This window comes from Staurois parvus, unplaced genomic scaffold (genome assembly GCF_062004578.1).
Source record: "Staurois parvus isolate SC_StPar_1 unplaced genomic scaffold, SC_StPar_1.0 ptg000512l, whole genome shotgun sequence".
In the NCBI taxonomy this organism is placed as follows: Eukaryota; Metazoa; Chordata; class Amphibia; order Anura; family Ranidae; genus Staurois; species Staurois parvus.
The window spans coordinates 1,492,875-1,505,421 of NW_028318308.1; the positions used below are offsets into that span (position 1 = coordinate 1,492,875).

Below are 12,547 nucleotides of genomic sequence, written 5' to 3' on the forward strand. Positions count from 1 at the left end.
TGTGCGCCAAGGATGTTGTCAATAGCCCTTTGTAGGCAGCACGCCGCGGCTGTTGTAAACTTGATGAATGCTCATGCAGTCATCGTTGTTGTTCCTCTTCCCCTTCCCTCCCACCCATGTTTGACCCCCCTCCAAACTTCCCCCTATTTCTTTAAAGCACTTGGGAGACACTACTCTGATTGGCTGGGACAATAATGTCATTTGTTGTCAACTTTTATCTACCTGTTTCCGCTAGTAATGTATAGACATTTGTAATGTGATCATCATTCTTTTTTTTTTATGTCCTACCGCCACTTCAATGTCCAATGTACATTAACAAAGTCTCCTTGTTTGTGTCATTATGGTTTATTGTTAATAAAATTGTTTGAACAAGGAAAAGGGGGACACTGCACCGGCTGGACCTTCATATGGACTCTGCTCCCTGTCGGCTTTAGTCTCCTTATCTGCAGATGGAACAATATCAGAGACAATTCTTATTGTAATCTTGGAAGATGACACTAGATGTGTTCCTTTATACATGGATTGCTTTGTTTTTGTCTGTTACTTGTTGCAGCTCATAAACACACTCTATAGTGTAGCCTCAGCTGGCCTTATATAGCAGTTGTTGTTTTCCTGAGAGGTCATTTATTATATGGGGGGAGGGGAAGCCGGTACAGTAGGGGGGTCACCCCACTGTCTAGGTGACCCACCCATTAGATGTGGCCACATCTGGATGTCTGAAGTCATGTGGGGAGACAACACTGTCTTGGGTTAATGGTGATAAATGTGTTTTTTATTTATGTGGTTTTATATTTGAGAATATATTTTTTACACAAAAAAATAATAAAAATGATTTTTATAACAAAAATATTCTGTATTTTTGCCACTTAGTCTCTGAAGGTAACCTCTGTCCTTGTGGTGCAGACTCTCCTGTCCACCCATTGTTTCTTTATATGTTATGGAGAGCGCCCCCCACTGTCCTCACCGCACTGTCACCGTGTGTTCAGTGTCTTCTACTTGTGTAGGAGGAATCTTCATGTCATGAACAGGAATTTCCCAGCATGCTGGTCTCACCAGTGGTAGCAGTTTTGGTGTGAAGATCCAAAAATCCCATTTTTATTTTGTAGTAATGAATACATTGAGGAGTAACAATACAATATAAAATGGAGGAATGGGAGGAAGGACAGATCCCCGCTCAGATCATCCCGGAATAACGGTCAGTAGATATCAGGCAGTAGAATCATCATCATCTGAATGTGAAGAAAAGGAAAATGAATCAGTGCCATGAACAGGAGAATCTGATATAATTCCATTCTGGACATTCTCTTCATATCAGGATCCGTGTATTACCTGCAGGGGAGAGGACTTCCCACAGACCATTTTATTATCTTCTTCTGTGTATAGATACATCCCACCATCCTCCATCCTCTCTATGAAGAATAAAATGAGAGTGTTAGAGGAGGAAATGTTGCTGAGATGATGGAAAAGGGGGAGCTGGTGCTGAGCTCTGGAAGAAATGATGGACATTGTTATACACACTAATGGGAAGTATTCTTCTGTCTTCCTGGAAATGTGTGCGATGTGTAATGTACAAATCTGCAGCCATACAATGTACATCAGTGGTCTCCTATGCTGGGAGGAGATCTGACGTAGATTGGATGTAGATGGTGGGATGTGGGATCTCATCTCTTCATAACTGACCCCAGTATGCAAATACACCAAACCATCCCCTCTGTCCTCACACTTTAGGGGTTTGATAAGTGTCCCCCATTTATAGGGCCCCACCACCTTGTGAACTACCCACCTAATACTGAGGGGCCCTCACCATGGCAGGGGCCCACACACTCATGGCCGTCCAACCATTGGGATATCAGACTGTATGCCTGGTGTGCTGGGCCGTCATGTGTACAGGCTGAGAACACATCTGATTGGCTCAGTTATACTGACACATTGGATAGACAGCGGGGGATGGGGGGATTTTTAATGAAAGTTCTTTTTCTTTAAAGGTAAGACCTTGTGGAAGATTGTAGGACCCGACTAAGATTATTAGTGGTGGATCTGATATTCCTCATCCACCCATCTGTAATGATACAACTTGGGATGAGGAAGACATTCTCCATCATCTGGGAAATCTGTGACTGGCACAGGACATCTCAAGCATCTCTCTCATTATCTGTATAACTCCAGAGACCTCCAATGGGTTCTACAGAAATGTCGGAACTGTTCTGGGCTCACAGAATGAAACAGGAAGGCCTGAACTCATCTCTACATGGACATGCTGGAAGCCATTTTGTTCTGTATATTCTATTTCATGGTTTCTGAACACAGATTCTAAGAACATTCCAAGGTGGTTACAGCTTATGTTCCCAGGTTATAAATCTGGGGGGAGGTATGGTGGGATCAGAAGGCTACGAGATAAAGACTAGACATGACACCAAGTGGTAAGGTGAATGGATGAGTCCATGTCTAGATTGAACAAAGGACAAAAGAACTGTTCACAATGATTTGTTTACATGAACCTCGGGAAGAAGAGTGCATATTAAACGTTACATTGTGTGTGGTGTTATCAGGGCCACTGTTAGAAATCATGGGACCCTGTGCAACCTACCAGACGGGGGCTCCGAAGCCCCACTCTTGACCCCACCCCCACCCACCCATCAGAGCTGCTTTGTTCAAAACCATTACACAGAACAGGTCAGTATAATATGTTCGTTGTTTTAATTAACCACTTGTCCTCCTGAGTATATTTTTGTGAAAAAACAATATTTCTGACTTTTTGCTATTAAACAAGTCCAGTAAAAAATTTAAAAAAATCAAATTTTGTCAAATTTAGGCCAAAATCTATTCTGCTTCGTGTCTTTGCTAGAAAAAAATCCCAATATATGTAAATTAATTGGCTTATGTGAAAGTTATAGTGTTTAAAACTAGCAGTATAGATAATGGGATTTTTTACAATTTGTTTTGTAATTTTTACTACTAACGGTGGTGATCAGTGACTTATAGTGGGACTATGGCAGGTATTCTGACACTGCGGGGGACTGACTTGGTGTCACTGACATCCCCAGTGACACCAATACAGTGATCAGTGCTAAAAAAAAAAAGCACTAACACTGTACTAATGGTTCTGGGAAGGAAGGGGTTAACATGAGGGGCAATCAAAGGGTTAAATGTGTGCTGGGAGTGTTTTACAAGGGGGCAGGGGGTGTGTTACTAGGGGGAGGGGTGTGTGTTACTAGGGGGGGTGTGCTTCACTGTACTCACACTGGATGGCTGTGCTGTGCAGTGTGCCTGAGCTGACAGAGAGGAGGACTGTTGGAAACTCTTGGGAATCACCGGGCGTTGGGGAGTAATTACCAGCTGGGACCAGGTGATTGACAGCTGCGGCCACGAATGGCGGTGCGGGTAAGGCGGGCTCGAAGTGGTTAAAAAAAAAAATCTTTCCAATGACTTTAAGACACTTCTTAGCTGTAAAGTCATTTTCCTTTTCTGTGGTTTTCTTCCCTAGACAAATATGACATTTCCCGGCTCCTGTAGCCTCCTGGGATGTAACCCGTCACATATCCCAGGAGACTGCGGCAGCAGGGACATACAGCGGTGTATCATCAGGTGCTGGCTGCAAGAAAGAGAAAAGAAGGCGGCAACACAAGACCTGGCAAGTGGCAGTGGGGCAGCCAATCAGAACAATGCTGGAATTGCTGGGCAGGTATGGTCATTATGGATACACCAGCACAGTAAGAGGGGGGGGGGTTACACAAACATTTCCACGCGGAGGAAGAGGAGAATGGCAAAGTGTTTCTTTAACCACCTAAGCCCCCAGGCCTTTTCTCCATAAATCCCCTTGAGTAGCAGAATTGTATTTCTGGCAATGTGTTGGTTTGAAATATTCTATGTTTAGCATTTGCAGTCTTCCCAGCAATAGTACAGCATATGATGTGTTCAGTAAATAGATACCAAACTTACCAAGATGAAATATTGTGCACATCTGGTAAATGGTGACAAAGTACCGTACCTAACATTGTCCATAGGGGGCGCTTTAATAGCCTTTACAGGTTACCAGTTTACAGTTAGGCAGGAGGTCTGGTGCCAGAATTATTGCTTTTTTATAGTTTTTTTGTTCAATTTTATTGCTATGACAGGTGATGAATGACATCCCTTGTGATAGATGGGGCAGTGACAGGTCTTCTTTATGGAGATATATGGGGTCTATTAGACCCCTGACCCCTCCCCTGCCCTCTAAGGCACCTGATCATACACAGATTGATTTGATTGGCTGCCTTCCTGGCCGGTACCAGCCAGGTAAACACAGAATTAAACCCAGAAGTGACACAATCCTTGTAGTTTCCGGCTTCATTCATCACAGAGGGGAGGGAGACACGGATGTTCCCCTCCCCCCACTCTGTATGCTGCCAACTCATCCACGTACAGCAGGACAGCCTGGGAAAACAGGAGCGGGCTGAGGGGCAACAGAACAGCGATGATAATAAATCATCAAGGCCATGGTGTATACTACCCCCCCCCCCCCCCCACTGCTTTGCAGTATATTCAGGAGCATTTGGTGGTGGTAAAAATTCACAGCTGAGCTGCACATTTCTACCATACCCCTAAACACAAGTGTAAATGAGGCCTAAGGCCCCTTTCACACGATCGGTCAGATTGGGTCTGCTTGTCCGTTTTTCAGGTGGACCCTCCATTCACCTCTATGGAGTGGCAGATGTAGAGGGACTTGTGTCTGCTTACACCCGCTTACCTCCAATCTGGTCCGGTGAGCTAAAAAAAAAGAAAGGGGATCCGTCCTCCTCCATCAAATTGGAGGGCAGTCGGGTGTAATGACCAGCGGAGTCCATGTACACCCAACCGCCCATAGAGCAGAGCATGCTCTGTCTGTGTCTACCTGCTTGCCGAGCAACTGTATAACTTACAATGGTAAACATCTCGGGGGAACCATCCCTGCCTGGACAACACAATGATTACTGCTGGTGGCCATACTAGCTGCTAGTAATAATCACATGTAACATCCCACAGGCTGGAGTACACAAGCCATTCAACCATTGACTTGGGTACAATCAGCCTGCCCATACATGGTTCAAATCTCGGCTGGTCCCCGCTGAACTGGCCGAGATCTGAACCATCTGTGGCCAGCTTACATTTCACTGTGATTCGTTCAATCATCATCATCATTATCACCATGATGGTCCTATAGTACAGTTGCTGGGGCTCCTGTACCTGTCCTGTGTGACTGCCATCATGATTCTCATACAGTACAGTTGCTGGGGCTCCTGTACCTGTCCTGTGTGATTGCCATCATGATGATCATACAGCACAGTTGCTGGGGCTCCTGTAGCTGTCCTGTGTGACCACCATCATGATTATCATATGGTACAGTTGCTGGGGATCCTGTACCTGTCCTGTGTGAGTGTGACTGCCATCATGATTATCATACGGTACAGATGCTGGGGCTCCTGTACCTGTCCTGTGTGAGTGTGACTGCCATCATGATGATCATACAGAACAGTTGCTGGGGATCCTGTACCTGTCCTGTGTGAGTGTGACTGCCATCATGATGATCATACGGTACAGATGCTGGGGATCCTGTACCTGTCCTGTGTGACTGCCATCATGATGATCATACAGTACAGTTGCTGGGGCTCCTGTACCTGTCCTGTGTGACTGCCATCATCAGGCTTAGTGGGGTGTAATAGATAAAGCTGGATCCCTCAGAATCTCGTGCACTTCTGCGAGGGAACCAATCAGCTTTTATTGCTTTTATTGCTAAAGCTTCATTGGACAAGCTGAGGGGAGAAGCTGATTGGCTGCCATGCACAGCTGCACCAGATTCTGAGGGAACCAGCTTTAGTAAATCCCCCCAGTATGTGTGTTCCCCCCCAATAGAACAGATCTTACCTTCTATCCACAGTGAAGCCGGCATTCCGGAGGACCTGATAACAACGATCCCCTTCTGTGTCCGACATCTTCTCACCATCCTCCTCCTCCTCCTCCTCATTCTCCAGATCTTCCTCATCCTCCTCCTTATCCTTCTTATGCAATGTCACCTCCAGGCTGGTCAGAGTTCGGTTTGTGGAGATCACGGAGCAGAGATCATCACAGCACGATAATGTCACTTTACACCATATAATTCTGGGGGGAGAAGCAGGAAAGAGAGGTGAGATGTTCTCCAGTGACGGGCAGAAGTAGACACATTCCAATGAATAATCAGTGGGCGGGGTCTTAGAAGATGAAATGTTGGCCCATTTGGATGGATGATCTCATGGAATATTGGTTGGACCTCCCCTGTGAGATGGAGGGGAGTTGTCACCCACCTGAGAAGTCTTAGTGTGGATGGACACATTGCAGCGTACGTGGTGATGCACACATTGGAGGGGGAATGGCTCCATATAGATTCCCTGCGGCACATAGATGGGAACCGGCCACATAGGAAATAATGGGACTTCTACTTGACCTGCGTCTCCATGCAGCAAAATCCATGAGGATTGCTAGATGCACTGACAAGCAATGATAATATGCCGGCATATCGAGGAATCAATTGGGAAGTCCACCCTCGGGCGGAGCCAAGTGATGTCATTTCCTGCCTGGAACTGACACAGGAAGTGGTGCTGGTGAGCGATATTATCTCCTGTCCAATCGGGTGCTTGATAGGCGGACATATTATTGCTTGTCAGACCATTTATTATAAATAAAGAGACAATTGTTTTGAAGGACATACTTCAGTATTGGTGACATTTGTGTTTTGTTTGGAGTTCTCTATCCAGCCAATCAGGAGGTGGAAGATCTGCCCTCCAGAGGATTCCCTCCCCCCCTCCTGACCAGGCCATTTTTTGCATTATGGCCCTGCGTTACTTTAACTGACAATTGCGCGGTCATGCAATGCTGAACCACAGTTTAATTTACACCCTTTTTCACCAATAATTGAGCTTTCTTTCAGTGATATTTGGTCGCCTGTGTGTTTTATTTATTTTTTGTGCAATAAAAAAAGACCAACAGCTTTGAGAAAAAAACAATATTTTGGACGTTAACATTAAACATGTCCAGTAAAAAAATTTAAAAATCAAATTTCGGCATAAATTTAGGCCAAAATGTATTCTGCTCTGTGTTTTTGCTGAGAAACCTGAATACGTGTAAATTAATTGGTTTACGTGAAAGTTATAATGTTTACAAATGGAGGGATAGATACTGCGACTTTTTTAAAAATAATTTTTATTAGCAATGGCGGCGTTCAGTGACTTACAGCGGGTCTGTGGCGGACATTCTGACACTGGGGGGGAACTAACTTGGTGTCACTGACATCCCCCCTGTGACACCAATACAGTGATCAGTGCTAATAAAAAGGCCTGACGCTGTACTAGAGGCACTGTGCAGGAAGAGGTTAACATCTGGGACAATCAAAGGGTTAACTGCTGTGTTACTCTGTGCTGTGCAGAGCCATCCAAAGCAGTGTGCACGAGCCGACAGGGAGAACTGTTTTGTTTACAAACAGTTCTCCTCCCCGCCGGAGATCCTCAGTAGAGATGAGCGAAGAAATGAAAAATTCGATTCGACTGATTCGGCGAATTCGTGGACAATATTCGATTCGAGTCGAATAAATTCGCTGTGAATTTAACTTAAAAAAGGGTGTTTCTAGGCTTCAGAGAGACTTAATATTAGTGCAGAACACTGTACCTTTAATTTAAATGCCCTTGGAGTCTGCTGGGGAAGAGAAATAATACTGTCAGTCAGTATGACATGCAGATGAGTGCCGTCGATCTTAGAATCACCGCACACTTCACTCATTTGGGCAGTCACGGGGCCAAAACCAGAGTGTGGAGCCACAGTGTGGCGGTGGAGGCAGCAGCAATGGGAGGCCATACAGCACCCTATGACAAAAATGGAAACCACCAGCAGTGTGAGGAGACCTGAAAGTGGCACATGGCAGAGTGTGGCGATAGAGACAGCAGCAATGGGAGGCCGTACAGGGACCCATGACACACTCTGGACCTGGCAGCAGCATGAGGAGGCGGTACAGGGGCCCATGACAGATTACGGGCCTGGCAGCAGCATGAGGAGTCGGTACAGGGGCCCATGGCAGATTACGGGCCTGGCAGCAGCAATGGGAGGCCGTACAGGGACCCATGACACACTCTGGACCTGGCAGCAGCATGGGGAGGCGGTACAGGGGCCCATGACAGATTACGGGCCTGGCAGCAGCATGAGGAGTCGGTACGGGGGCCCATGACACACTCTGGACCTGGCAGCAGCATGAGGAGGCGGTACAGGGGCGCATGACAGATTACGAGCCTGGCAGCAGCAACTTGGACAGGAGGACGTTCAGCTTCTGCACCGTCGGGTGCGTGCTCGCAAACTGTTGTCTCTTGGAAACGGATTCCAAGAAAGACTGCTGACGGAATCCGTGAAGAGGAGTAGCAGGAGAAGGAGCATCTGAACGAGCGGAATATGCCAACAAGCGACAACAGTGGCCCATGACAGATTACGGGCCTGGCAGCAGCATGAGGAGTCGGTACGGGGGCCCATGGCAGATTACGGGCCTGGCAGCAGCTATGGGAGGCCCGTAATCTGCCAGCACCCTATGACAAAAAATGGAACCCACCAGCAGTGTGAGGAGACCTGAAAGTGGCACATGGCAGAGTGTGGCGATGGAGACAGCAGCAATGGGAGGCCGTACAGGGACCCATGAGAGACTCTGGACCTGGCAGCAGCATGAGGAGGCGGTATAGGGGCCCATGGCAGATTAGGGGCCTGGCAGCAGCTATGGGAGGCCCGTAATCTGCCAGCACCCTATGACAAAAAATGGAACACACCAGCAGTGTGAGGAGACCTGAAAGTGGCACATGGCAGAGTGTGGCGATGGAGGCAGCAGCAATGGGAGGCCGTACAGGGACCCATGAGAGACTCTGGACTTGGCAGCAGCATGAGGAGGCGGTATAGGGGCCCATGGCAGATTAGGGGCCTGGCAGCAGCTATGGGAGGCCCGTAATCTGCCAGCACCCTATGACAAAAAATGGAACACACCAGCAGTGTGAGGAGACCTGAAAGTGGCACATGTTTGGGGCATGATTCATGGCGGATTTAGTCAGTTGTGTCAGGAACTGGTGGTTTGAAATCCAGACTAATCCACGCCTGATTCATTTTCACAAACGTGAGTCTCTCCACACTTTGGGTGGACAGTCGTGTCCTCCGCGGAGTTGCAATACCTCCTGCCGCACTAAACACGCGCTCCGATGCCACGCTACTGGCCGGGCATGACAGCCTTTCAAGGGCAAATTCAGCTAGTTGGGGCCAAAGGTCAAGTTTCGTTGCCCAGTAGTCAAGGGGATTGTCTACCTCGGTTGGCAGGGTGCTGTCCAAGTAGGCCTAAGCCTGTTGTTTGAGGTCCTGCTCCAGGTCCACCTGATGCTGCTGCTGCTGCTGCGGCTGGTTAGTAGTTTCCTCACTGCGCTGGTGAAGAAAGCTACTCATCATCGACTGCAGACTGAGGCAGCCGCTGCTGGTGGAGCTGCCACTGCTCCTACCACCCCACCCCTCCCCTGCTGCCATGGCAGCGGAACACGAGCGCACAGGGCCCACAGTGTCTGAGGATGGACGTTGGCGCAGACAGGCAGAGACCAGCTGACTACATAGGTGTTTTTTATAGTACGTTATTTTGGCCTCCCTCTCAGCAGGTGTGAAAAAGGCCACCATTTTTGAACGGTAGCGAGGGTCCAACAAGGTGGACAGCCAAAAGTCATCCCTCTGTCTGATGGTTATTATTCGGCTGTCGCTACGCAAGCAACCGAGCATGCTATGGGCCATTTGTGCCAAGGAATGCGAGGGACTCCCTGCCTCCATCTCCACAGCATACTGCCACGGTGCGTCTAGGTCCTCTGTCTCCTCTTCCTCCTCCTCTACCAGATGCTCCTGCTCCTCCACTCCTGTCCGCTGAGTGGAAAAACCACCCATTTCACTCAATAATTCCTGAGCACCAATGTCCTCCTCTACCTCCTCCTCTTCTTCCAGTCCTGCCCCCACAGGGGCCATGTGGCGTTGAGATCTGTGCGCCACGTCTACCGCACCCTGACCAGCCATTGTTAACAGCATTTGTTCCAGGACGTGCAACAGAGGAATGACGTCGTTCATCCCATAGTCCTGCCGACTCACGAATAGCGTGGCCTCCTCAAAGGGCCTGAGCAAGCGCAGGTGTCACGCATGAGCTGCCAATGGCTGACATCTAAGTTACACAGGGAGTACCTTTATCTGCTTTTAACATCAGGAAATCTGTGATGGCCTTTTGCTGTTCGTAAAGGCGGTCTAACATATGTAGGGTTGAATTCCACCTTGTTGCAACGTCACAGCATGAGGAGTCGGTATAGGGGCCCATGGCAGATTAGGGGCCTGGCAGCAGTTATGGGAGGCCCATAATCTGCCAGCACCCTATGACAAAAAATGGAACACACCAGCAGTGTGAGGAGACCTGAAAGTGGCACATGGCAGAGTGTGGCGATGGAGACAGCAGCAATGGGAGGCCGTACAGGGACCCATGAGAGACTCTGGACCTGGCAGCAGCATGAGGAGGCGGTATATAGGGGCCTACGGCAGATTAGGGGCCTGGCAGCAGCTATAGGAGGCCCGTAATCTGCCAGCACCCTATGTCAAAAAATTTAACACACCAGCAGTGTGAAGAGACCTGAAAGTGGCACATGGCAGCAGAGTGTGGCGATGGAGACAGCAGCAATGGGAGGCCGTACAGGGACCCATGAGAGACTCTAGACTTGGCAGCAGCATGAGGAGGCGGTATATAGGGGCCCATGGCAGATTAGGGGCCTGGCAGCAGCTATGTGAGGCCCGTAATCTGCCTGCACCCTATGTCAAAAAATTAAACACACCAGCAGTGTGAAGAGACCTGAAAGTGGCACATGGCATGAGAGACTCTGGACCTGGCAGCAGCAGGAGGAGGCGGTATAGGGGCCCATGGCTGATTAGGGGCCTGGCAGCAGCTATGTGAGGCCCGTTATCTTGCAGCACCCTATGTCAAAAAATTTAACACACCAGCAGTGTGAAGAGACCTGAAAGTGGCACATGGCAGCAGAGTGTGGCGATGGAGACAGCAGCAATGGGAGGCCGTACAGGGACCATGACAGACTCTGGACTTGGCAGCAGCATGAGGAGGCGGTATATAGGGGCCCATGGCAGATTAGGGGCCTGGCAGCAGCTATGTGAGGCCCGTTATCTTGCAGCACCCTATGTCAAAAAATTTAACACACCAGCAGTGTGAAGAGACCTGAAAGTGGCACATGGCAGCAGAGTGTGGCGATGGAGACAGCAGCAATGGGAGGCCGTACAGGGACCCATGAGAGACTCTGGACCTGGCAGCAGCAGGAGGAGGTGGTATATAGGGGCCCATGGCAGATTAGGGGCCTGGCAGCAGCTATGTGAGGCCCGTAATCTGCCTGCACCCTATGTCAAAAAATTTAACACACCAGCAGTGTGAAGAGACCTGAAAGTGGCACATGGCAGCAGAGTGTGGCGATGGAGACAGCAGCAATGGGAGGCCGTACAGGGACCATGACAGACTCTGGACTTGGCAGCAGCATGAGGAGGCGGTATATAGGGGCCCATGGCAGATTAGGGGCCTGGCAGCAGCTATGTGAGGCCCGTAATCTGCCTGCACCCTATGTCAAAAAATTTAACACACCAGCAGTGTGAAGAGACCTGAAAGTGGCACATGGCAGCAGAGTGTGGCGATGGAGACAGCAGCAATGGGAGGCCGTACAGGGACCATGACAGACTCTGGACTTGGCAGCAGCATGAGGAGGCGGTATATAGGGGCCCATGGCAGATTAGGGGCCTGGCAGCAGCTATGTGAGGCCCGTTATCTTGCAGCACCCTATGTCAAAAAATTTAACACACCAGCAGTGTGAAGAGACCTGAAAGTGGCACATGGCAGCAGAGTGTGGCGATGGAGACAGCAGCAATGGGAGGCCGTACAGGGACCCATGAGAGACTCTGGACCTGGCAGCAGCAGGAGGAGGCGGTATATAGGGGCCCATGGCAGATTAGGGGCCTGGCAGCAGCTATGTGAGGCCCGTAATCTGCCTGCACCCTATGTCAAAAAATTTAACACACCAGCAGTGTGAAGAGACCTGAAAGTGGCACATGGCAGCAGAGTGTGGCGATGGAGACAGCAGCAATGGGAGGCCGTACAGGGACCATGACAGACTCTGGACTTGGCAGCAGCATGAGGAGGCGGTATATAGGGGCCCATGGCAGATTAGGGGCCTGGCAGCAGCTATGTGAGGCCCGTTATCTTGCAGCACCCTATGTCAAAAAATTTAACACACCAGCAGTGTGAAGAGACCTGAAAGTGGCACATGGCAGCAGAGTGTGGCGATGGAGACAGCAGCAATGGGAGGCCGTACAGGGACCCATGAGAGACTCTGGACCTGGCAGCAGCAGGAGGAGGTGGTATATAGGGGCCCATGGCAGATTAGGGGCCTGGCAGCAGCTATGTGAGGCCCGTAATCTGCCTGCACCCTATGTCAAAAAATTTAACACACCAGCAGTGTGAAGAGACCTGAAAGTG

The 12,547-nt window shown here is 49.2% G+C and overlaps 1 protein-coding gene across 2 annotated transcripts in view; it reads right to left on the bottom strand.

The window, feature by feature from the left end:
• Positions 1 to 750: 750 nt before the first annotated feature.
• The window catches only part of LOC149451889 (NACHT, LRR and PYD domains-containing protein 3-like), a 73,656-nt gene continuing 61,859 nt past the window's right edge, over positions 751 to 12,547 (bottom strand). For both annotated transcript variants that reach the window (XM_089690060.1, XM_089690059.1), the window contains 3 exons: positions 5,881 to 6,114; positions 1,330 to 1,409; positions 751 to 1,229 (listed from right to left, as the gene is read on the bottom strand). In XM_089690060.1, coding sequence (XP_089546186.1) covers positions 1,364 to 1,409; positions 5,881 to 6,114 — 280 coding nt within the window. In that variant the 3' untranslated portion in view covers positions 751 to 1,229; positions 1,330 to 1,363. The remainder of the gene's footprint in view (positions 1,230 to 1,329; positions 1,410 to 5,880; positions 6,115 to 12,547) is intronic.